Here is a 27,638-nt window from a genome sequence, read left to right on the forward strand (position 1 = left end):
GATTGACCACAAAAAGTGGTCATGAACGCTCGAAATGCATTGAAATGACATCACGCCAAAAGACACCGCCATATTGGATTTTGAACAAAAATTTATGTAAAACAATCTATGGGCGCTTAGAAAGATGGATACACCACTTTAAACAAGTATTTAACAGAGATTACATCATATCTAAAAATAACCTGTTTCATGCTTAGTTCACTGCAGACAATAGTTCAAACCTGACCATAATGCAACGCGACAAATGGCTGCGACCAGATCAGAAATGAGAATGGTCTGACAATAACCTACGAAAATGTACTCATTTATGCATGTTAAAATAGATATACGACGAAGATAACAAGGTATGATCACTTAACATTATGTTAGTGTAATACGTGTGAACACACTTATATATAATGACATAGAATCGAAGATCAAATGCAGTAACAACAACAACAACAGTGGACTTTGCATTAAACGGATGAAATGATTTTAAACAGCTATGTCTTTTGTTTGTATGGTGCTCTGTGAAATGAACCAGTTCACATGCAAATTAAATTATGGCTGCTCAAATATTCAACACATGAGTTGTACAGCCATGGGTAAGTTAAGTTATATTTATAATATGTATAAACAAATGTTAGGTACATTTGAGGTTCCTATATGCAGGGCATATCATTATTTGCCTTGTTAACACTCTAGAGGCCACATTCTTGACAATATCTAGGCAAATTTGTTATCTGGGTCACGTGTTCAAAAACAAGGTCACTAAGTCATATCTTAGAAAAACTTTTTACCAATCTAAAAGCTCTATTTATGACTCATTCTTGAAGAAACTTGGTCAGAATTTTTATTTTGACATCTATGCCCAGTTTTTTATCTGGGTCACGTGCATCCATTAATTAGGTCATCATGAAAACTTTAAAAACCTACCTTTCTAGGATCCACTTTTAGGATTCAAACTTGATGAAACTTGTTCCGAATGTTTATTTTGACAATATCTTGGAAAAGTTCAAATCAGGGTCGAGTGGGGTAATAATTTAGGTCACTAGTTCAAGTTTTCCTCAATAAATAAACCTTGAATTCAAAAGTGAGAGCTTTATGGCTATCATGGCCGTCTGATGAGAATGATGGAACTGAATGTCACGCACTGGAAAAATAGTACTAAATTACATTCATGATTACATGCAAAGATCCAAGTTAAAGTAACATAGAAGCTATCCCATATGTTAAGCTTCAAGCATATCTTTTACCAGCATGAATGGGTTTTCAAATGACTTGGATTTATCTTGCCTGTATGCATGATGGATTGTTTGTAGGGTTTTGAATGGACGAGACGCATCACAGTTATATCAGTTTTACAAGTTATAAAGGTGTATTCTGCTACATTTTAGATGCTAATCCAAACAACTTCACCGAAGATGATAAACATGTCTTCTTTTTTGGAAAGAAATGTGTGTTCAGTCAGTTTCATCCGGCCTACTTTGTTGAGGGAGACCTAAAGTTTAACTGCATGGAGCAGTACATGCACTACCATAAAGCAGGTAAGTGATGTAACTTTAAACTTGAATGGTTGTAGAAACATAGAGGGCTCTGCCTTTCCGTCTGACTAAGGTCAGTCCTAGGATTAAACTGTAGAGACTAGATTTTGCTGACATGTGCTTTTAATTACATCTGAAAAAGACAAAAAACTTTAAATGGCCCATTAGACCAGTTTGTTTTTATTATCTCAGGATTTTCAGTGTATTTGATGGTCCAGGGGTTTTACGTAAAAAAAATCTTAAACATGCACATAATGATTAAAAACAAAATATAAGCCATCAAAATAAAATCATTAATGTGTTAACCTATGTAAAGGAATAAAAAGGGTAGTCATAAAGTTATAGCCAATTAATTGCTGTACATCTCATCTTACACCTTTAAAGGAATTTTTTACTTTTGCTTCATAACAATGTTTATACTGTCTTGCTAAATGATCTACATATTTATCTAGTTTGTAAATTGCCTAATATGAAAGGTATTATAATTCAATTTTCCCTTCAGCGACATTCAAAGATAAGCAAATGCAAAAGCAGATCTTGGCAAGTGATGATCCACTGACTCACAAAAAGCTTGGTCGCAAAGTGAGCAAATTTGATCCAAAAGTTTGGGGCAGTGTTTCTCTGGAAGTTGTTAAACGTGGCAGTAAACTCAAGGTAAATGTTCACTATTGATTATTAAAACTTTCTTGTTGATGGCAATATGTATCTAAACTCTCTATTTAGTGGTTTTTATCATGCAAGAGGTTGTGAATAATTCTGACTATTCAAATCACACTCTGATTAGTTTATACAGCGTTCATCATGCTATTGTATATCCAAACCCTTCTCTTCTGATATCTGTAGTACAACAGGCTGTTAACAAGTCTGATCAAGTGCTATACAAACACAAATCAAAATAAGAAAAAAAAGTGTTTTAAGTATGTGTTTTAGCTTACTTTTGCTCTGTTACAGTGTCGGGTTGACTGTAATTGTTTAAGACCTGTGAGGATTTTATTATTACGTCCAATTACTATTGCTAGTGTTGCTGCAATATACCTTAATATTAAATATATTGCAAGAAGTCAAATATTCAGAAAACAATACACAAATACTGCACTGAAATATTTATAATTACAAAGTGTAATAAGGAATAACAAGATTGTTTAATGTTTACATTGGAGGACTGTTAATTATGCAATGATTTTTATGCCCCTGATAGGGTGGCATATAGCAGTTGAACTGTCCGTCAGTCTGTGCGTCCGTCCGAAAACTTTAACACTGCCCATAACTTTTGCAATATTTAAGATAGCAACTTGATATTTGGCATGCATGTGTATCTCATGCAGCTGCACATTTTGAGTGGTGAAAGGTCAAGGTCATCCTTCAAGGTCAAAGGTCAAATATATGGCTTCAAAGCGGCGTAGTAGGGGGATTGTGTTTCTGACAAACACATCTCTTGTTTTAATCACTTTTCGTCAGTCATTTGTTGTCAACATTTTTCTTGAGAAATCTCTAAAGACAATTTTTTTCAAATCCCAAAGCCCCATAGACACTCAAAATTAACAAATATTTCGTAAATAAAGTTGACACATTAAAAATCAGTGTTCCTTATAGCAATAATACTCAATATCAGTGACATTTTAGGCTGCTTAACCTTTTACCACTTAGATACGTATTTTCACGCCTTTGTACTTACTCGCAGTCTGTTCTGGTTTTATGCTGTTTGCACATGGCCATTTTCACTTTGCTTCTGATTGCAGTGTGTTTAGATATTTTGAACAATTAAAGCCATATTTTCTTCCCATGCTTTCAATTCTCCCATAAATAGACAAAAGGCAGTATTTGGAAGCATCCATCAGTTTCGCTAATACATGTATTCTTCTTGTACCCAAACAAGGATATTGTATTGTGGCATAATTGACATCATGCGACAAGCCTTGTTTATCATTTCCAGTACAACCAAAATTTGGAAATGAAAAGAATTCTGTATGGCACTCACCCGAAACAGCTTGTGGAAGCGAGTCCAAGGGACAGACTCTGGGGTGTAGGAATGGGACAGAGTAATCCAAAGATTCATGACCCCAAAAACTGGAGGGGAAAGAATCTTCTTGGAGAAGTACTAACAGGGGTTCGTTATGAGATGATGCAAGCGGATGGTGTATTGGACACTGGCAAAGTAGCAAAGAAAAATAGCGAGGAAAGGATTACTGTTGAGGAAGAAAAGGCGGGCCAGTCGACGAGTGTGACAGATAAAAACAGCGCAACCCAGAACAAGACTGAAAAAATGACACTTGAACAGGTAACTCCCCAAAAAAGTCCTGAGAAGACAAAGATGAAAGAACAAGAAGAAACAAAACAAGATAAAAGCAGCGCAACCCAGAACAAGACTGAAAAAGAGACACTTGAACGGGTAACTCCCAAAAAAAGTCCTGAGAAGACAAAGATGAAAGAACAAGAAGAAACAAAACAAGATAAAAGCAGCGAAACCCAGACCAAGACTGAAAAAGGGACACTTGAACGGGTAACTCCCAAAAAAAGTCCTGAGAAGACAAAGATGAAACAACAAGAAGAAACAAAACAAGATCAGAGATATACTGAGCAATCTAAATCAAAGGAAACACAAGACGAAGGAAAGACGATTGTTAAACAGAAGGAGACAGATGACAACAAATCAGCAAAGAAAAGAAAGCGTGAGGAAAAAAGCATGGACAGAAAAGAAAGCAATGAAAGTTTGTCAATGAAGAAGAGAAAGCTTGATGAAAGTTAGAAAAGCTAAGAGTAGAAGATAGCTTAAAAGCCTTTTAAGATAAAGATTATAAAGGTTAACGATCTGTAACTTCGTATAGTGGTCCACTACAAAGTTGGTTTGATCCTAAGGTTGCATAATGTGAGGTCCCAGCACTCTCACATAGTTAGCTTCCTAGACTCACTAAACATATCTTGTATGTTAACTTCAACTTCCAAATATTATTTTAATTATAGATAATCTTTTTTGATGTGCACTTATGCTGGGGAATAAGCCAGAGTACCAGACAGAAACCTCACCTGTTTGATATGGTGACCACAAACCAAACCAACATTCGCATAGATTGAGGATTGAAGCCGAGTTGCCGATGTAAAAATTGAGTGAATCAACACTGGGCAAAACAAATAGCTTATATAGTTTATAGAAATCTTTTTGTACTATCAAAATTTAGGTGAAGGTTTGTGTTTGTCAATTGATAGCCTTAGTTTGCATCAACCAAACTTCAAACTTTGAATATTGAAAGCTTGTTTGGAGACCTTTTCATTTGATCTAGTTTTTTCAAGGTGGTTTTCATTGTATCTTAAAAAAGATTAATGGAATCAGCTGAATAACTTATTTTAGATGGAAGATGTTAAATAAATTTCTTGTATACATGTAGCTTACAACCTGACTAAACCTTGGTAAATAAAACATTTGCTGCTCAATACATTTTGAATTGAGGGAATGCGCTGAAATAATGTATGCATTTAGCTTACATGCAGACCTCAGTTGGGATTGCATTCAAGGCCCTGGTGGCTGCAAATACACTACACTACAAATATCAAACTAAAAGATCACAAGTGAAGCTTTGGTCATTATTATATGCTCTTTGAATAAGACCACTTTTTCAGGAGTGCCAACAGCAAATTAGAAAATCAGCTGAACATTTCGACGGGGATGAAGGGGGCAGGGCACCCTTGCGGGTCAAGGGTGGAGCCTTGGTGGGGGACCAGGGGACAAAGCCCCTGGAAGCTCCTTAATTCGTACTGATTTCAAAGGGCAATCTCCTGAACACTTCATGGCTTTAAATCCAGTAACTGAACAAGCAAAATATTGTTTTCATTACTTTATTAAACTCTAAAACCAAATTTCCACCAATACCTGGTACTCTAGTTCTCTGTAAAACTATGAAACATTTGTTTGAATGAAAGTGAGGCATCTGAAACCATTGAGAGGTCAGCCAAAAAAACTATTATTTAAACAAATATAACTGAAAAAGCTCAATTTTGGTTGGGATATGCAAGTAGAAAATAAGCATGTAACTCAGTCAAAAGGTTTCAGCTTTATTTACATAAATGACTGTTACTGATGGTATCATGGCAATATTCATTGAAAAACAAACAGCATCCGTGATTGCATGTGAAAGAGGAACTTACCTCAGCAACTTTTTGTACCTGTAATCAAGCTGAAGGGCCTTATGCCTTTTTGATATGTAGTTGATTTAGGTTAAGGTTTGAAACTGTGCACTGTTTTCTAGTGAAATTAGGTCGCGGACTAACAAAATACTCTGAACTGCAATTAACCATAATTTTGCCCCTTTGATTAATGTTTGGGGAAAACACCATACTTCTATAATAAGCAAGACTATTGCCAAGCAATATATGTCCCCTACCGGCTCCACTATTGTCAGAATTTTGTATGCCCCCGGATCGAATTATCGGGGGTATATTGTTTTTGGCCTGTCCGTCATTCTGTCCCAAAATTTTACCTAGGTAAAACTTTAACTTATAACTTTTGCAATATTGAACTTGATATTTGGCATGCATGTGTATCTCATGGAGCTGAACATTTTGAGTGGTGAAAGGTCAAAGGTCAAATATATGGTTTCAAAGCGGAGTCCAAACTTTAACCTTGGTCATAACTTTTGCAATATTGAAGATAGCAACTTGATATTTGGCATGCATGTGTATCTCATGGAGTTGCACATTTTGAGTGGTGAAAGGTCAGGTCATCCTTTAAGGTCAAAGGTAAAATATATGGCTTCAAAGCGGCGCAATAGGGGGCATTGTGTTTCTGACAAACACATCTCTTTTTTTTTATAATTATTTTTTGCCATAGCAACCAGACTTTTTGATGTAGGAACAAAATGAAATGACGTGCACTATGTCCATATTGCCATCTATCCATGTTACAAGTGTCATTAAAAAATATGAAGAACTTTTCAAGTTATCGCAGGATCCAGAAAAGTGTGACAGACGCACAAGGCGCAAACCATAAGTCCCCTCCGGTGAAACTGGTAGGGGACAATAACTATTGTGTTCATTCATCATATGTTCTTCATGCATGGTATACTCATGCTTGTTAATTTTGCTCTTATTGCGGTGTGGACTTTGCTCAAACTTTCACACTGAAAAGAAGTTAGGTGATTGTAAAGGAAGGAACTTTGTCCCCGACCATGTTAGGAAGTGGAATAGCACTTTGTAATTTTTCAATTTTAAGTATATACATGTATATTGTATAAATGATTTTGTGCTCGGGGCTATTCAGCCTTACAAGATATGTGTCATTAAATATGTATGTGCCATACAATTTTAATCTTGTTGCATGAATAAATCTTTAAAATGTGTGTATTATTGTTATTCACTGTGAAGGGCAGCTATTCTCATCAATGCAATGGTAAAATGCTATCTTTGGTTATGGCACGTGTGCAACAATTGAACATCAATGTGACTCTAACCTAAATAAGTTTGTAGATTTCATCAAAATGAAAAAGGTTTTTTAACCCTCTTTCAAAGATTTTCCAATTGTTCTTATCCATTGATAATTCATGTGACCAGGGATAAAGTATACATAGAGATTTGCTGATGACATATACCTCATGGGTGGCACCAGCAAGGAACACTCAACAGACTTTCTTAAAGAGTTCGAGCATATTGGATAGAGATCACCATAGAAAATTCGAAGATAATGGTAACCAGCACCACCTTCACCAGTGCAGACATCACCATGTACTCCAGAAGAGGGACAAGGTGACCAGCTTCAAGTAATTGGGAGTGATCTTGTCAAATGATGGCACAAGTGCCGATGAGGTCTGAATAAGAATTGCCATGGTGGCCACAGTGGCGGCCAGACTGAACAGGTTGTGGACAAGCAGCATCATCAGCTTCGCCACCAAAAACATGCACTTCGAGTTCTATGAAGTCGCCTTCCTACTGTATGACTGGAAGATGTGGACACAAAACACATGCTAGGGGTCTTTGAACAATTGTGTTTCAGAAGAGTGTTCTGCATCTTCTACATGAAACATAAGACCAAGAAGTACGTCCAGAACCTGAAAAAAGCACTTTCTGGCCGATTAAGCAGTTCATCAGGCATGACATATTGTGCAAGACTGTGCTCCAGGTAATGCTATAGGGAGTTTGCTGCAGAGGTCATCAGAAGGAAAGCAAGATTGACAATGTGAAATCTTGAAAGTCCCCCTCCAGGGCCGAGCTACGAACAGCCCACAACTGCCCTGACTGGCGCAGGATCACTCTGTTGTTGTTGTCCCTCATCCTCCACCCGCCCCCCCTGCCAAAGGACAGACTGGTCAAGGAAATGATGATGATGCTTATGGCATCCACATTTACACAGTTTGAAAAACAATGCAATTTTGTGATATTTCCCACAGATTCCCTATATAAAAGATCAGTGTGTACAGATTAGCTAAATTAAAAACACATACATAATAAAATATGTTTTGTAATTAATGAGTAATCATCACATTAAATGCAGAACATGTTAAGCTCATTTCTATGATAGAATAATAGTTTTGTTTTTGTCGTTACAATTGTTAAATTGGGTCACTTGCATAAGGTATTAACTCAAACCAAATATTATCTACATAAATATATTTAATTACGTGATTCAATGGAAAATGTGTAAACAAGTCGCTTACAAATCATAAGAGCCTCGTTTTGGGAAAATTGGGTTAAATGCATTTGCGCAAAGTGTCATCCAAGATTAGAATGTGCAGTCTGCACATTCTTAGAAATATTTTCCACTTTAATGGAATTTTATGTCTCTTCTAAAAAAATCCATTTAAGGCATAAAGTGTCTGACATGATTAGACTGTGCGGACTAAACGAACATGACTTAAAACACATGACTTAACATATATGACTTAACACACATGACTAAACACACATGACTTAAGATGCATGACTTAACACACATGACTTTGCACACATGACTTAACAGGCATGACTGAACATGCATGTTTTCCCACATGGAGGCTTATAGTCGCATGTTGAGACGCAAGGACATATGACCAAATGAGAAGATCCGCATAGAACAAAGTGGAGAAAAAATCATCACAGTTTATTGGGATCTGTAAATCAATGCTTATTAAACAAACTATATCTCAACAAAATGCTAACAAACTTTTTTAAACAATAATAATATGTATTATAAAAACAACAACAGCGGCATTGCAATTTATTGAGAACAAAAGCAACTTGTGGCACTACGAGGCATTCAATTGATTTTACATAACAGTCTGTAGTAGTAGGGATCAACAAAGCTGTTGGTATGGTTTTATTTGATTTCCTGCAAGTTAGGCTATTCCATTGAACATTTGCAATTAATTCTTAGTTCAGGGCCCGTATTCACCAAACAATTCTTAGACTTAAGTCTAAGAATAAAGAATATTCTTTCAATTGATAATTGAAGAGTTGCTTGAATTTTGAGTGTGACTTGGCATTAAACATCTCAATCTATATCATTCTTCATGTAGAACATTTTGTTAATGACATAATCACCAGTGGTAGCTTGTATATATTCAAACGCTGAAGGCATTTTTCTAGGTTCAAAGTCTATTCTTTATTCTTAAGTCTAAGAATGGGTTGGTGAATACGGGCCCTGGTTTCCCCAGTGACATCTGCTATTTTATCATTGAAACTGATTTTATCATGATCGTCAACAAAAAAGAAACATGTGTTAGATAATCTCCAAAAGATCTCCAGTATAAAGCTAAAATACTGGCTGCATTTGAGAAAAACTGGTGTTAATGCATGTGCTGAGTATCCTAGATCAGCCCGTGCAGTCCACACAGGCTAATCAAGGACAACACTTTACGCATAAACTGGATTTTTGCTAATAAGAGACTTTCTTTAAATAAAAAATACCAAGCGAACAATATGTAACTCTTTTAAACATAACCTCTGTATAATATATTAAATATGAAAACATGTCAGTAGATTGCTTTAGTTCTAATCATCCTTATCATTCTCACAAAGCAGTCACTACATGACCTGCTTCTCCATTGGGTTCTTTATATTCTAGTTTGCAAATTATTCCATACAGATATAAATCCTTACTTACTCTTTGGCCCTAATGTTTCAAACAAGTCATTTTTAGGTAATACTTAGGTGTAATAATTTTGAAACCAAGGTTTCTGACAACTTATTCTAAGGCCCTTAAATAATCATACAGTATATTTTTCATATTCCTAAACCATGGCAACCATGTTGTTGCTTTTTCAACATAAAATACTTTAAGAATTTCTTTAAAAAGGATCATCCAAAAACGTGTTAAAACTATGTTTGAATCAATGAATTGGTTTGTGACAAATAGATTTCCAAAATGTAACATTGTTTAATTTTAAATAGATCAGCCATCCTGTTTTTAGCATAGGTGCTTGCACCTATGCTTAAGGTATATACCACATTTTGAAAATCCACATCGGTCGGTTACCCTTTATGAAGCCTTACCTGATCAAAAATCAGACGAAATATCTATTTAATTTAGCATATGGTAATTCTTACAATTTTTTGGGGGGAAACGTTTTTCTAACGTTTTCTTCCAAGAATATTGCTGACACCGTTTTTAGTGAATTTTTCTAAGACCGTTTTATGTCAAAAAATCTTCTTATAACCTAAAACAAATTTCGTTCGTAAAACAATTCTGTTCTTGTTGATAGTGACCTCACACCTAATTTATATGGGATCCCAATTTCTATTTCCTTCGTTTACTGTTCTGTGAGAGGTCAAATGTTTACATAACTGAATTAATAAGGCCCTGGTTAAAGTATATGTAACATTTCATCGGTTAATTATAAATAGAAATTAAAACATATTCTCAGCAGGAAGTGGGGCATAAAGCACTTTTATTCTTTGAAAATGTGTAAAAAATGGCGGAGTACGATGAATGTTTTCTGATTTATGACATGGATTCTGACGTGCCTTTCTATGGATTTGATGAAGTAGAGTTTAAAAGTAAGAGATGTGTTAATTGAAGTTAAAATGATTTACTTTGAGCCAGAAATTTACGTTACGAGTAGAGTTAACGGTTTAAATGTGGCATCGGATTTAATGGATTCGCGTGAATTCTGGACGAGTGCTGTGTCTGTAAAATATTAAATGGAAAGCTGTAAATGTATCAAGTCGGAAAAGAAAACGGATGGTTGCATAATGGTATGCGTGAAATAATGTTATTCTACGTATTTATTTTCATAGTTATGTCATTTTGTAACCATTCACATTCGTCACTATTTGGAATTCCCGTTTCTAAAAATATATCATTTTGTTAACAAGGGGGGCGACTCGTGATGTCAGCAATCGTTAAGGCTACAATATACTAAATAATCGAGTCATGAAGGGCTGTACTTTCTAAACAAATCATCATATTTTCCTCGAAGGCATGTTGTACACTTTGTTCTGGTTTTATCGTTTGGAGATATTGATAGGGGAAGCATAGGTGTTCACTACTTAATCCCTGAAATAGGATAAAGTTGGAGATTAAAGTAAAAAATGGCACTGCAAAAGGTTACAATCCACTAGAAAACGGCCGAAAAAGGCGCAAAAACAGTCGATTTTGATTTGAGTCGAATTTGTTTTTGGTTTGAACATGACAAATCTTTTTTATTGCTTAAATCGATTCAGCTAAGAATGTCCGTCAAGAAAAGGTATGGTTATGGGGGTCTCTATGTGCAAAATGTTGTATTTATTTTCGCTCAAAGTTGTCGCTTTTACATCGAAACATATAAGGAAACTATTTAGTATATTTTGACCTAAACATATACTTTAGCAGCATCTTCCCTGTATCTTGCAACTATGCTTTCAGCGCCATCGGCGCTCTCGTTAAGTATTAGGTGCACATATTTATGTCAGTGACTACTTACCTACTTATATCAGAGGTGAGGAAAGAAAGACCGTTACAAGGATTTCATGACCAGTCACAACACAAGTTAGGTGGTAGGGCTGTGGTAGTAAACCAAGATCCTTGTATGTGTAGTCTGGTGCTCTACCAACTTACTCGGCACAGCAATTATGATCTTTATCATTTCTTATTATATAAACTTTATACAGATTTGAAATTTCAATGGAATATCTGTAATACGTGTAGGTACAGAAATAAAAACTTGTTTGCAAAGCTTGCCCTGAATATTTTGAAGAAGAAGTAAGATTATAATTCTGCTGAAATGCAGAACACAGATGCAGGCATTGGATAGTGAACTCATATTACCATCAAGAAGACGTGTGGTTTTGTAAGTCATTGTTTCTGAAGACTTTTGATGCAATTTTTCAGGAAATTAACTTTTAAACTTTTTTTAAGTTATTATTTTTTTTCTATCATATAACAAATAGCTAATAAAATGGTTTCTATACACAATTCATATATAGTATGAGAAATAACATTATTTATATTGACTATTGATTGATCATATATGTAACAACATTTTTTTACAAACGAGAATTTAATTTGAAACAATTGGATATGTCATCCTTGCAAATTGCAAGCATTCTACAGTTGATTTGCCAACTGCCCCCTCCACCAGTTAAGACCTCCAAACAGCCACATTTCATAGCTCAACTGCTATTTTTCAAAGCAATCTCAGAATATTGAATTTCAAGCAAAACTGAAAGGTTAAAAAGTTACCCTCCGCACAAAACATGACAGTATTTCATCACCATCAATATCACAGGACTGGAGACCTCACCACATTTATATAACGTATGGTCAATGCCATCCCCTACACCTTTGTACTGTACATATCAATGTTTTTGAAGTCTCGGTCCAGGGATCTATGTGGTTTCAAAAACGTATACAGCCCAGGCTTCAGTTTCTCAGCAGTTGCCAGGACGATCAGGAAATCTCCTTCAGCATTCAGCTGTAAGTCAAGTCTTATTTTCCGCAGAATATTTGACTTGACTAGTACTTGGCCTTCATTGCTGGAAAGATTTATATTAATTATTTCATATTCAAAGTGTACAATAATAGTAGGCTAGTGGAGCTCATGACAAGAGGTATTTTGCACCACACATTCATGTGAAGAATGCTAAATTCAAACTATTACATGAATGCTCAAGGTTAAGTCTGCAAGTATAATTCGTCTTGTGTATATGTCGCCATGGTGTAATGGATATGGTGTCCGCCTAGCGACCGGGAGGTCACGGGTTCGATCCACACCGTGGGAGCGTTCTTTAGAACTCCCCCAAAAACACCAAGTACTGGTTCTAGGCCCAGGAAACGGACTCGAGAGCGTTTATTTAAGTCTCAGGCTTTCTATGCAATCAAGCTAAAATAAATAGGTTTAAACTAAGTATAATTAAGTATGATTCCTAATCATGAGCTTGACCTTTCAGTATGACCTGAAATTCCAGCTCGAGAAACAGTTCTTGTGCATGACATGGCATGATGCAATCTCCATATACAGTACATGTGTGTACAGTTATTTAAAGGGGCCTTTTCACAGATTTTGGCATTTTTTTAACTTATTCATTAAATGCTTTATATCGATAAATGTAAACATTGGATCATAAAAGCTCCAGTAAAAAATCAAGAAAAATTTAAAAAAGGAAAAGAACATTGCCCGGAGCAGGTTCGAACCAGTGAACCCTGGAGTCCTGCCAGAGTCCTGAAGTAAAAACGCTTTAGCCTACTGAGCTATTCCGCCGAGTACACATTCTAGACGTATTTTATACCTTATATAAGCAATCTTCGTAGTTTCACAAAATTTAACGACAAAAACAGAACTCTCCAAATTATTCAATCGTTTCGCGTTGCAACGCTTTATAATTTTTAGGTTTTAAAATCGTCAAAAGATGCATATAATGGCTATATTAGAGCTTGGTTAATGTTCAGTATTACTGTTTCCTCACAAATATCATAACTAAAACGAAAACTTACGAATCTGAAACAACTTTTTTCAATTTTGTCAATTTACCAAAGCGTGAAAAGATCCCTTTAAAAAAAAACTTGCTCAAAAGTACAAGTACATGCAGTAAAGTTTAAGTATTGGAAAAATATTTAAAGGCCAATTTGAGCTTTAATGCTGTAACCACAAGTGAACATTAAAGGAAAGTAATTGTAACATTGCTAATGACAGTTAAGACTATGCCTGAGTTTGACCAACTAAATATGACCTTAACCTTTTAGTTAAGGACATGGGACAAAGCCAGTTTCCAACCCAGATAATGATTTGCACAATGTGGTGAAAGACCATAATCTGATGTCTTATACCAAATATCAAAGATGTGTGCTTTGTGGTTCAAGAGAATCCGCTTGTAAAGTTATTATGCCATTAAATTGAATAAAAAACGTTTCATTCCCACATTCACTGACAGGGCCAATGTTGACCCCAGGGACATGACTTGAACAAAATTGGTAGAGGACCATTATATGACATTACATGCCAAACATTAAACTTCTTTACCTTGTTGTTACAGAGATTTTAAAAATATTTAAATATATGAGATATAACCAGATATGTCATCACGAGTCGTTATTAAACAAGTGACCCTTGGTGAGTGGCCAGTAATAACCCATGGGATAATTTGAACAAAATTAATAGAGGACTCCGAAACGATGTTTCACACCAAATATTAAACCTCTAGCCCTGCAGTTTTACAGCAGATGATTTATTAAGTATTTGAATAGTTTTTATAAATTATGTGACCCAGGGGCATGGCAACGTAAGACGCCAGGGTCTTGATTGAAAAAAAGTTTTACAGAACATTTATCTTCTGTTACATACCAAATATAAAAGCTCTGGGACTTGTTGTTAATGAAAGTATTTTTTCTTTACGTAATTTAGTATGTAAGTTTATGTAAATCATGTGACACCTGGTGTATTGCCAGTTATAAACCATGGAGCATGATCTGAACTATGTTTAGGACAACAATTCAATATAATGCACAATTAGAAAACCTCTGACCCTTGTGGTTTCACAGCAAATATAAACCATATGACCCCTGGGGTGTCACTAGTTTTGACCTGATGATGAGCTAAAAAAATTATGGACCTTTGGGTGTAGAATTGCTGCCATCTTTAAGGGAGAATTACTGTTAAGCTTTTATAACAGGGATTTTAATGCAAACCTTATGATACGACAATACAGATTCTCTCACAACTCTGGACATGAACTCAGCTACCTCTCTGCTCGCACTGACTCTATCATGGACATGAACTCAGTTACCTCTCTGCCCGCACTGACTCTATCATGGACATGAACTCAGTTACCTCTCTGCCCGCACTGACTCTATCATGGACATGAACTCAGTTACCTCTCTACCCGCACTGACTATCATGGACATGAACTCAGTTACCTCTCTGCCTGCACTGACTTTATCATGGACATGAGCTCAGTTACCTCTCTGCCCGTACTGACTATCATGGACATGTACTCAGTTACCTCTCTGCCCGCACTGACTTTATCATGGACATGAACTCAGTTACCTCTCTGCCCGCACTGACTCTATCATGGGCATGAACTAAGTTACCTCTCTGCCCGCACTGACTCTATCATGGACATGAACTCAGTTACCTCTCTGCCCGTACTGACTATCATGGACATGTACTCAGTTACCTCTCTGCCCGCACTGACTCTATCATGGACATGAACTCAGTTACCTCTCTGCCCGCACTGACTCTATCATGGACATGAACTCAGTTACCTCTCTGCCCACACTGACTATATCATGGACATGAACTCAGTTACCTTTCTGCCCACACTGACTATCATGGACATGAACTCAGTTACCTCTCTGCCCGCACTGACTCTATCATGGACATGAACTCAGTTACCTCTCTGCCCGCACTGACTCTATCATGGACATGAACTCAGTTACCTCTCTGCCCGCACTGACTCTATCATGGACATGAACTCAGTTACCTCTCTGCCCGCACTGACTCTATCATGGACATGAACTCAGTTACCTCTCTACCCGCACTGACTATCATGGGCATGAACTCAGTTACCTCTCTGCCCGCACTGACTCTATCATGGACATGAACTCAGTTACCTCTTTGCCCGCACTGACTCTATCATGGACATGAACTCAGTTACCTCTCTGCCCACACTGACTATATCATGGACATGAACTCAGTTACCTTTCTGCCCACACTGACTCTATCATGGACATGAACTCAGTTACCTCTCTGCCCACACTGACTCTATCATGGACATGAACTCAGTTACCGCTCTGCCCACACTGACTCTATCATGGACATGAACTCAGTTACCGCTCTGCCCACACTGACTCTATCATGGACATGAACTCAGTTACCTCTCTGCCCGCACTGACTCTATCATGGACATGAACTCAGTTACCTCTCTGCCCGCACTGACTCTATCATGGACATGAACTCAGTTACCGCACTGCCCACACTGACTCTATCATGGACATGAACTCAGTTACCTCTCTGCCGGCACTGACTCTATCATGGACATGAACTCAGTTACCTCTCTGCCTGCACTGACTCTATCATGGACATGTACTCAGCTACCTCTCTGCCTGCACTGACTATCATGGACATGAACTCAGTTACCTCTCTGCCTGCACTGATATCATGGACATGAACTCCGTTACATCTCTGCCTGCACTGACAAACATGGACATAAACTCAGTTACCTCTCTGCCCACACTGACCCTATCATGGACATGTACTCAGTTACCTCTCTGCCCGCACTGTCTCTATCATGGACATGAACTCAGTTACCTCTCTGCCCGCACTGACTCTATCATGGACATGAACTCAGTTACCTCTCTGCCCGCACTGACTCTATCATGGACATGAACTCAGTTACCTCTCTACCCGCACTGACTATCATGGACATGAACTCAGTTACCTCTCTGCCTGCACTGACTTTATCATGGACATGAGCTCAGTTACCTCTCTGCCGGTACTGACTATCATGGACATGTACTCAGTTACCTCTCTGCCCGCACTGACTTTATCATGGACATGAACTCAGTTACCTCTCTGCCCGCACTGACTCTATCATGGGCATGAACTTAGTTACCTCTGCCCGCACTGACTCTATCATGGACATGAACTCAGTTACCTCTCTGCCCGTACTGACTATCATGGACATGTACTCAGTTACCTCTCTGCCCGCACTGACTCTATCATGGACATGAACTCAGTTACCTCTCTGCCCGCACTGACTCTATCATGGACATGAACTCAGTTACCTCTCTGCCCACACTGACTATATCATGGACATGAACTCAGTTACCTTTCTGCCCACACTGACTATCATGGACATGAACTCAGTTACCTCTCTGCCCGCACTGACTCTATCATGGACATGAACTCAGTTACCTCTCTGCCCGCACTGACTCTATCATGGACATGAACTCAGTTACCTCTCTGCCCGCACTGACTATCATGGACATGAACTCAGTTACCTCTCTGCCCGCACTGACTCTATCATGGACATGAACTCAGTTACCTCTCTACCCGCACTGACTATCATGGGCATGAACTCAGTTACCTCTCTGCCCGCACTGACTCTATCATGGACATGAACTCAGTTACCTCTCTGCCCGCACTGACTCTATCATGGACATCAACTCAGTTACCTCTCTGCCGGCACTGACTCTATCATGGACATGAACTCAGTTACCTCTCTGCCTGCACTGACTCTATCATGGACATGTACTCAGCTACCTCTCTGCCTGCACTGACTATCATGGACATGAACTCAGTTACCTCTCTGCCTGCACTGATATCATGGACATGAACTCAGTTACCTCTCTGCCTGCACTGACAAACATGGACATGAACTCAGTTAACTCTCTACCCACACTGACTCTATCATGAACATGTACTCAGTTACCTCTCTGCCCACACTGACTCTATCATGGGCATAAACTCAGTTACCTCTCTGCCCGCACTGACTCTATCATGGACATGAACTCAGTTACCTCTCTGCCCACACTGACTCTATCATGGACATGAACTCAGTTACCTCTCTGTCTGCACTGACTCTATCATGGACATGTACTCAGCTACCTCTCTGCCTGCACTGACTATCATGGACATGAACTCAGTTACCTCTCTGCCTGCACTGATATCATGGACATAAACTCCGTTACCTCTCTGCCTGCACTGACAAACATGGACATGAACTCAGTTACCTCTCTGCTGGCACTGACTCTATCATGGACATGAACTCAGTTACCTCTCTGCCCGCACTGACTCTATCATGGACATGTACTCAGATACCTCACTGCCCGCACTGACTCAATCATGGACATGAACTCAGTTACCTCTCTGCCTGCACTGACTATCATGGACATGAACTCAGTTACCTCACTGCCTGAACTGACTCTATCATGGACATGTACTCAGCTACCTCTGTGCCCGCACTGACTCTATTATGGACATGAACTAAGTTACCTCTCTGTCTGCACTGACTCTATCATGGACATGTACTCAGTTACATCTCTGCCCACACTGACTCTATCATGGACATGAAATCAGTTACCTATCTGCCCGCACTGACTCTATCATGGACATGAACTCAGTTACCTCTCTGCCCGCACTGACTCTATCATGGTCATGACCTCAGTTTCCTCTCTGCCCGCAATGACTCTATCATGGACATCAACTCAGTTACCTCTCTGCCCGCACTGACTCTATCATGGACATGAACTCAGTTACCTCTCTTCCCACACTGACTCTATCATGAACATGTACTCAGTTACCTCTCTGCCCACACTGACTCTATCATGGGCATAAACTCAGTTACCTCTCTGCCCGCACTGACTCTATCATGGACATGAACTCAGTTACCGCTCTGCCCACACTGACTCTATCATGGACATGAACTCAGTTACCTCTCTGCCCACACTGACTCTATCATGGACATGAACTCAGTTACCGCACTGCCCACACTGACTATCATGGACATGAACTCAGTTACCGCTCTGCCCACACTGACTCTATCATGGACATGAACTAAGTTACCTCTCTGCCCGCACTGACTCTATCATGGACATCAACTCAGTTACCTCTCTGCCGGCACTGACTCTATCATGGACATGAACTCAGTTACCTCTCTGCCTGCACTGACTCTATCATGGACATGTACTCAGCTACCTCTCTGCCTGCACTGACTATCATGGACATGAACTCAGTTACCTCTCTGCCTGCACTGATATCATGGACATGAACTCAGTTACCTCTCTGCCTGTACTGACAAACATGGACATGAACTCAGTTAACCCTCTGCCCACACTGACTCTATCATGAACATGTACTCAGTTACCTCTCTGCCCACACTGACTCTATCATGGGCATAAACTCAGTTACCTCTCTGCCCGCACTGACTCTATCATGGACATGAACTCAGTTACCTCTCTGCCCGCACTGACTCTATCATGGACATGTACTCAATTACCTCTCTGCCCGCACTGACTCTATCATGGACATGTACTCAGCTACCTCTGTGCCCGCACTGACTCTATTATGGACATGAACTAAGTTACCTCTCTGTCTGCACTGACTCTATCATGGACATGTACTCAGTTACATCTCTGCCCACACTGACTCTATCATGGACATGAAATCAGTTACCTATCTGCCCGCACTGACTCTATCATGGACATGAACTCAGTTACCTCTCTGCCCGCACTGACTCTATCATGGTCATGAACTCAGTTTCCTCTCTGCCCGCAATGACTCTATCATGGACATCAACTCAGTTACCTCTCTGCCCGCACTGACTCTATCATGGACATGAACTCAGTTACCTCTCTTCCCACACTGACTCTATCATGAACATGTACTCAGTTACCTCTCTGCCCACACTGACTCTATCATGGGCATAAACTCAGTTACCTCTCTGCCCGCACTGACTCTATCATGGACATGAACTCAGTTACCGCTCTGCCCACACTGACTCTATCATGGACATGAACTCAGTTACCTCTCTGCCCACACTGACTCTATCATGGACATGAACTCAGTTACCGCACTGCCCACACTGACTATCATGGACATGAACTCAGTTACCGCTCTGCCCGCACTGACTCTATCATGGACATGAACTAAGTTACCTCTCTGCCCGCACTGACTCTATCATGGACATCAACTCAGTTACCTCTCTGCAGGCACTGACTCTATCATGGACATGAACTCAGTTACCTCTCTGCCTGCACTGACTCTATCATGGACATGTACTCAGCTACCTCTCTGCCTGCACTGACTATCATGGACATGAACTCAGTTATCTCTCTGCCTGCACTGATATCATGGACATGAACTCAGTTACCTCTCTGCCTGTCCTGACAAACATGGACATGAACTCAGTTAACTCTCTGCCCACACTGACTCTATCATGAACATGTACTCAGTTACCTCTCTGCCCACACTGACTCTATCATGGGCATAAACTCAGTTACCTCTCTGCCCGCACTGACTCTATCATGGACATGAACTCAGTTACCTCTCTGCCCACACTGACTCTATCATGGACATGAACTCAGTTACCTCTCTGTCTGCACTGACTCTATCATGGACATGTACTCAGCTACCTCTCTGCCTGCACTGACTATCATGGACATGAACTCAGTTACCTCTCTGCCTGCACTGATATCATGGACATAAACTCCGTTACCTCTCTGCCTGCACTGACAAACATGGACATGAACTCAGTTACCTCTCTGCCCGCACTGACTCTATCATGGTCATGAACTCAGTTACCTCTCTGCCCGCACTGACTATCATGGACATGAACTCAGTTACCTCTCTGCTCGTACTGACTCTATCATGGACATGTACTCAGATACCTCACTGCCCGCACTGACTCTATCATGGACATGAACTAAGTTACCTCTCTGCCTGCACTGACTCTATCATGGACATGTACTCAGCTACCTCTCTGCCTGCACTGACTATCATGGACATGAACTCAGTTACCTCTCTGCCTGCACTGATATCATGGACATAAACTCCGTTACCTCTCTGCCTGCACTGACAAACATGGACATGAACTCAGTTACCTCTCTGCCCGCACTGACTCTATCATGGTCATGAACTCAGTTACCTCTCTGCCCGCACTGACTATCATGGACATGAACTCAGTTACCTCTCTATCTGCCCTGACTCTATCATGGACATGAACTCAGTTACCTCTCTGCCCGCACTGACTCTATCATGGACATGTACTCAGTTACCTCTCTGCCTGCACTGACTCTATCATGGACATGAACTCAGTTACCTCTCTGCTCGCACTGACTCTATCATGGACATGTACTCAGATACCTCACTGCCCGCACTGACTCTATCATGGACATGTACTCAGCTACCTCTCTGCCCGCACTGACTATCATGGACATGAACTCAGTTACCTCACTGCCCGCACTGACTCAATCATGGACATGTACTCAGTTACCTCTCTGCCCGCACTGACTCTATCATGGACATGAACTAAGTTACCTCTCTGCTCGTACTGACTCTATCATGGACATGTACTCAGATACCTCACTGCCCGCACTGACTCTATCATTGACATGAACTAAGTTACCTCTCTGCCTGCACTGACTCTATCATGGACATGAACTCAGTTACCTCTCTGCCCACACTGACTCTATCATGGACATGAACTCAGTTACCTCTCTGCTGGCACTGACTCTATCATGGGCATGAACTCAGTTACCTCTCTGCCCGCACTGACTCTATCATGGACATGAACTCAGTTACCTCTCTGCCCCCACTGACTCTATCATGGACATGTACTCAGTTACCTCTCTGCCCGCACTGACTCTTATCATGGACATGAACTAAGATACCTCTCTGCCCGCACTGACTCTATCATGGACATGTACTCAGTTACCTCTCTGCCCGCACTGACTCTTATCATGGACATGAACTCAGTTACCTCTCTGCCCGCACTGACTCTATCATGGACATGAACTCAGTTACCTCTCTGCCCGCACTGACTCTATCATGGACATGTACTCAGTTACCTCTATGCCCGCACTGACTCTATCATGGACATGTACTCAGTTACCTCTATGCCCGCACTGACTCTATCATGAACATGAACTCAGTTACCTCTCTGCCCGCACTGACTCTATCATGGACATGAACTCAGTTACCTCTCTGCCCGCACTGACTCTATCATGGACATGTACTCAATTACCTCTCTGCCCGCACTGACTCGATCATGGACATGTACTCAGTTACCTCTATGCCCGCACTGACTAAATCATGGACATGTACTCAGTTACCTATATTCCTGCACTGACTATCATGGACATGTACTAAGATACCTCTCTGCCCGCACTGACTCTATCATGGACATGTACTCAGTTACCTCTCTGCCCGCACTGACTAAATCATGGACATAAACTCAGTTACCTCTATTCCTGCACTGACTATCATGGACATGTACTAAGATACCTCTCTGCCCGCACTGACTCTATCATGGACATGTACTCAGTTACCTCTCTGCCCGCACTGACTTGATCATGGACAACATGAACTCTGTTACCTCTCTGCCTGCACTGACTCAATCATGGACATGTACTAAGATACCTCTCTGCCCGCACTGACTCTATCATGGACATGAACTCAGTTACCTTTCTGCCTGCACTGGCTTTTATCATGAACTTGAACTCAGTTACCTCTCTGCCCGCACTGACTCTATCATGGACATAAACTCAGTTACCTCTCTGCCCGCACTGACTCTATCATGGACATAAACTCAGTTACCTCTCTGCCCGCACTGACTATCATGGACATGAACTCAGTTACCTCTCTGCCTGCACTGACTCTATAATGGACATGAACTCAGTTACCTCTCTTCCCGCACTGACTCTATCATGGACATGAACTCAGTTACCTCTCTGCCCGCACTGACTCTATCATGGACATGAACTCAATTACCTCTCTGCCCCCACTGACTCTATCATGGACATGTACTCAGTTACCTCTCTGCCCGCACTGACTCTTATCATGGACATGAACTAAGATACCTCTCTGCCCGCACTGACTCTATCATGGACATGTACTCAGTTACCTCTCTGCCCGCACTGACTCTTATCATGGACATGAACTCAGTTACCTCTCTGCCCGCACTGACTCTATCATGGACATGAACTCAGTTACCTCTCTGCCCGCACTGACTCTATCATGGACATGTACTCAGTTACCTCTATGCCCGCACTGACTCTATCATGGACATGTACTCAGTTACCTCTATGCCCGCACTGACTCTATCATGGACATGAACTCAGTTACCTCTCTGCCCGCACTGACTCTATCATGGACATGAACTCAGTTACCTCTCTGCCCGCACTGACTCTATCATGGACATGTACTCAATTACCTCTCTGCCCGCACTGACTCGATCATGGACATGTACTCAGTTACCTCTCTTCCCGCACTGACTCTATCATGGACATGTACTCAGTTACCTCTCTGCCCGCATTGACTAAATCATGGACATAAACTCAGTTACCTCTATTCCTGCACTGACTATCATGGACATGTACTAAGATACCTCTCTGCCCGCACTGACTCTATCATGGACATGTACTCAGTTACCTCTCTGCCCGCACTGACTTGATCATGGACAACATGAACTCTGTTACCTCTCTGCCTGCACTGACTCAATCATGGACATGTACTAAGATACCTCCCTGCCCGCACTGACTCTATCATGGACATGAACTCAGTTACCTTTCTGCCCGCACTGGCTTTTATCATGAACTTGAACTCAGTTACCTCTCTGCCCGCACTGACTCTATCATGGACATAAACTCAGTTACCTCTCTGCCCGCACTGACTCTATCATGGACATAAACTCAGTTACCTCTCTGCCCGCACTGACTATCATGGACATGAACTCAGTTACCTCTCTGCCTGCACTGACTCTATAATGGACATGAACTCAGTTACCTCTCTGCCCGCACTGACTCTATCATGGACATGAACTCAGTAACCTCTCTGCCCGCACTGACTCTATCATGGACATGAACTCAATTACCTCTCTGCCCGCACTGACTCTATCATAGACATGAACTCAGTTACCTGTCTGCCCGCACTGACTATCATGGACATGAACTCAGTTACCTCTCTGCCCGCACTGACTCTATCATGGACATGAACTCAGTTACCTTTCTGCCCGCACTGACTATCATGGACATGAACTCAGTTACCTCTCTGCCCGCACTAACTATATCATGGACATGAACTCAGTTACCTCTCTGCCCGCACTGACTCGATCATGGACATGAACTCAAATACCTCTCTGCCCGCACTGACTTTATCATGGACATGAACTCAGTTACCTCTCTGCCTGTACTGACTATCATGGGCATGAACTCAGTTACCTCCCCCACTGACTCTATCATGGACATGAACTCAGTTACTTCTCTGCACGGACTGACTCTTTCATTGACATGAACTCAGTTACCTCTCTGCCCGGACTGACTCTATCAGACACTGGGCTCTCTTATGCAGTATCCTCATGAACTGGGCGATGTATGCCGCCTGAACACAACAACTGCCCGGCAACTCAAATATCTGCAAGAAACAACACTTATTTAAATAGGCCCAACACAAGTTAAGTAAACTATATAAAAACTACGCTGACTATATGAAAGATATGTGTGAAAAAAAAATTATTACAAATCCAGCTTGATTTTCAGTAAATTTCCAATTTAACAATTTGTTTGGGTCCCAGCAAATTTTCAAATTTTTACAATTTGTAGTAAGCAGATGGCAGAGATCATGCATTCAAACATTTGAAGGACAATTATTTTTACCATACATTACATTTTTCTTTACTTATAAAACTGTGTTGACTTAAAACAAAAAAATTGAATAAGTTCCATTTAAGTAGTCCTTCAATTGTTTAATCTCATTAATAAATCATTAATTACAATAATTAAATATATGGCAAGATCAAATACATGGTACTTAAATCCACAACAGTGATTGTCTCCACACAGTTTACAGTTAAAACACCTATTATATGAGCATTAAAATACTTTTTTGCATTTAAAGGCATACAAATGTTGATATTCTATGCCTTTAATATCAGTGAGACTTAATAAGACAGTCAGGTCACCATTTTGTTGCCTTTCGTGCTCAGGTGAGCTAAATACACCTGAGAGCAGTAGAGCTTATTAAAATTTTAAACAATGATCTAAACAAAATATATCATAACAGATAAAGCTTTTGTATAAGGTTTTACAAATAATTGTTTGCACACACAAAATGCAAATACATCATAATTATTGAATATTTAATAAAGATAGTTATGGTTGAAACATTTTATCAAGGCTCTTTTTCAATTGTAAGTTATTACTTTAAATATCTATTGAATTCTAATGGAGTCATGATCCAAATATTTTTTTATAATGCCATCAATTAGCCAGTAAATAATGATAGGAAATTCATGTGCCTAGGTTTGAAATAAAAAAGATTTAATTTGTATACTATTCAAGCAAGAGCTTAAGGCTTGTGTTTTCCCACCTACCTCTTTGACAAGCGTCTGAACCAGGGTGTCTGGGAACACAGAGCTGTTGATCAGATCCCTGAAGACAACACATTGAATTATAATGTACAATACCCTGTAGAGCTTACAGATATGAGCCGCGTTCTGAGAAAACTGGGCGTAATGCATGTGCGTAAAGTGTTGTCCCAGATTAGCCTGTGCAGTCAGCACAGGTTAATCAGGGACGACACTTTCAGCCTAAACATGATTATTGGAAGGCTGACTTCCTTGAAACTAAAAATACCATAAAAGCGGAAAGTGTCGTTTCTGATTAGCCAGTGTGGACTGCACAGGCTAATCTGGGATGACACTTCGTGCACATGCATTAAGCCCAGTTTTCTCAGAACACTACTCACATGATTTAAGGAATGCATAAAACTCATGTTTTCTACAAAGTGTGTCCAGAAAACATCACTGACATCCTCTGTACACATAGAAGACATGGGTAAGATTTGGGACATGCAAGGGGAGGAAAATACCCTTCTGAGAGTTAACAGGTCTCACTAAACCTCTTTGAAATAAACAGAGACAAGTATAGAATGATTTGTAAGGCCATTTTAGCAATGTAAGGAAGGAAATCAGCTAGAGATGGCGGTATATCACCCCCTGCAAAAGCTGTCAGGGTACAGAAAGGTCAACTTTTTGTGCTGAAAAAACTGTTTTAAAAACACACAACTTTTTAAAGGTAAAAGGTGCGGTTTATAGTCTTCTTCGATATGCATCTTCAGCCGACTTCGACATTAACCCCCCCCCCCCCCCCCCCCCCCCGATCACTGGGATTAAAGTCGTCAATTTACATATGGCACACAAGGCTGCCATGGCACATTGGCTTATTTGTCTCACAGGTACCCATTTATACACGTGGGATTAATTTTTTGCTCAGAAAAATCCAGTGCCCTGAGCTGGATTTGAACCAGGGACCTTACTATCCCTAGACCAGCATCCTACCACTAGACCACTGTCCCCACTTTTTGAGATTGGCAATGGGGCTGAAGTTCTGCCACAAATTTGGCAAACAAAACAACACTAAAAGGCTTTTCTACGATTTGACCTGGTGACCTAGTCTAAGGATGCACATGACCCAGATTTGATCATAGCCTTAATATTATCAGGACATAACATTCTGACCAAGTTGCATTAAGATAGAGAATAAATGTGGCGTCTTTAGTGATAACAAGGTATTGCTAAGATTTGACCTGGTCACTTAATTTATGGACTCACATGACCCAGATTTAAACTTGACCTACATATCACCAAAACCAATTTTTTTGAACAGCTGTACTCAAGATTGATAAAAAAATGTTGCTTCTACAGTACTAAAAAGGTTTTTCTAAGATTTTACCTTGTGACACAGTTTGTGGGAAGTTATGACCCATATTCAAACTGGGCTAAGATATTGTCAAGATAAACATTCTGACCAAGAGTGGTAAAGAGCTAAAACTTGACACCTCACAAGCCATAATGCTGGGCATAGACTGACAACAATAGCTCTTCAGCCTCATGATCAGATGAGCTTAGAACCATGTCTGTTTGAAAATTAGGCACCTATTTAAAAAAAAAATTCTTCTAAAATAACAATGCAGAATGAATTTTGTTCACCCTAATGTATTCCATATGTAATACCTATATGGGTGTCAGAAGTTTGATTATTTTCGATGTCAATTTGTACTAATATTACTTCATTGTTAATGTTGTGGAAAAAATCAAATGTACTTCAAATTATTCATTATCAAAACAATCAACTGTTTGTCTTCACAGGAGCTCACTGTCTGCTTTAAAGTAACACGAGTTTTTGTGGTCTAATTAGCGAAAGTGGTAGCTCTTGACCAGAATGTATGTATCGTCATTTTAATAATAGCATTCCTGTTCACTCACTGATCTTGCACTAAAAGTTCCTCAAAGTTTCCATACTGCAGACATATAAGCTCATTCTTCAAAGTAGCAAACCTGAAATGAAATAATAATATTTTTCATCTTATGCTTTCCACTGGTTTATAGAGAAATATCAGTGAATTAAAAATGATAGTTCACTGTTTCAAACAGTGAAAAATAACATTCAACAAGAGGGCCAAGATGGCCCTAGTTCGCTCACCTGAGAGGAGTCGGTCCATTCAATCTTTACCTAACGTCAAACTTGACCTAGATATTGTCCAGACAAACATTCTGGTCAAGTTTCATCATTATTGAACAAAAACTCTGGCGTATGGAGTGTTTTTTTGTGTGTAAGATTTGACCTGGTGACAAATATTTTGAGTAGACCCCCCTTACCAAGCATCAAACTTTGCTTACAACAAGAGATGTGTTTGAGATGTGTTTGTCAGAAACACAATGCCCCCAAATGCGCCGCTTTGAGTTTTTTTACCTTTGACCTTGAAGGATGACCTTGACCTTTCACCACTCAAAATGTGCAGCTCCACAAGAAGTAAGAGATTGAATGGAGAAATGAAAATTATTTTTTATATTTTTGACTTTTGACCTTGAAGGATGACCTTGACCTTTCACCGCTCAAAATGTGCAGCTCCATGAGATACACATGCATGCCAAATATGAAGTTGCTGTGTTCAATATTAAAAAAGTTATGATAAAACTTTAACCAAGGTTAAAGTTTTAGAAAAGAATGAAATGCACTAAGTG

General features: G+C 39.8%; 2 protein-coding genes across 3 annotated transcripts in view; one reads left to right on the forward strand and one right to left on the reverse strand.

The window, feature by feature from the left end:
• The window catches only part of LOC127862041 (uncharacterized), a 28,083-nt gene extending 21,230 nt beyond the window's left edge, over positions 1-6,853 (forward strand). The window contains exons 3-5 of the mRNA XM_052400985.1: positions 1,377-1,526; positions 2,026-2,177; positions 3,457-6,853. Coding sequence (XP_052256945.1) covers positions 1,377-1,526; positions 2,026-2,177; positions 3,457-4,269 — 1,115 coding nt within the window. The 3' untranslated portion in view covers positions 4,270-6,853. The remainder of the gene's footprint in view (positions 1-1,376; positions 1,527-2,025; positions 2,178-3,456) is intronic.
• Positions 6,854-11,369: 4,516 nt separating this feature from the next.
• LOC127862035 (guanine nucleotide exchange factor C9orf72-like) overlaps positions 11,370-27,638 on the reverse strand; it is a 53,050-nt gene continuing 36,781 nt past the window's right edge. For both annotated transcript variants that reach the window (XM_052400966.1, XM_052400967.1), the window contains exons 8-11: positions 26,880-26,951; positions 24,987-25,044; positions 23,919-24,028; positions 11,370-12,437 (exon numbers count right to left, since the gene is read on the reverse strand). In XM_052400966.1, coding sequence (XP_052256926.1) covers positions 12,239-12,437; positions 23,919-24,028; positions 24,987-25,044; positions 26,880-26,951 — 439 coding nt within the window. In that variant the 3' untranslated portion in view covers positions 11,370-12,238. The remainder of the gene's footprint in view (positions 12,438-23,918; positions 24,029-24,986; positions 25,045-26,879; positions 26,952-27,638) is intronic.

The sequence above is a fragment of the Dreissena polymorpha genome, chromosome 16 (assembly GCF_020536995.1).
Source record: "Dreissena polymorpha isolate Duluth1 chromosome 16, UMN_Dpol_1.0, whole genome shotgun sequence".
In the NCBI taxonomy this organism is placed as follows: Eukaryota; Metazoa; Mollusca; class Bivalvia; order Myida; family Dreissenidae; genus Dreissena; species Dreissena polymorpha.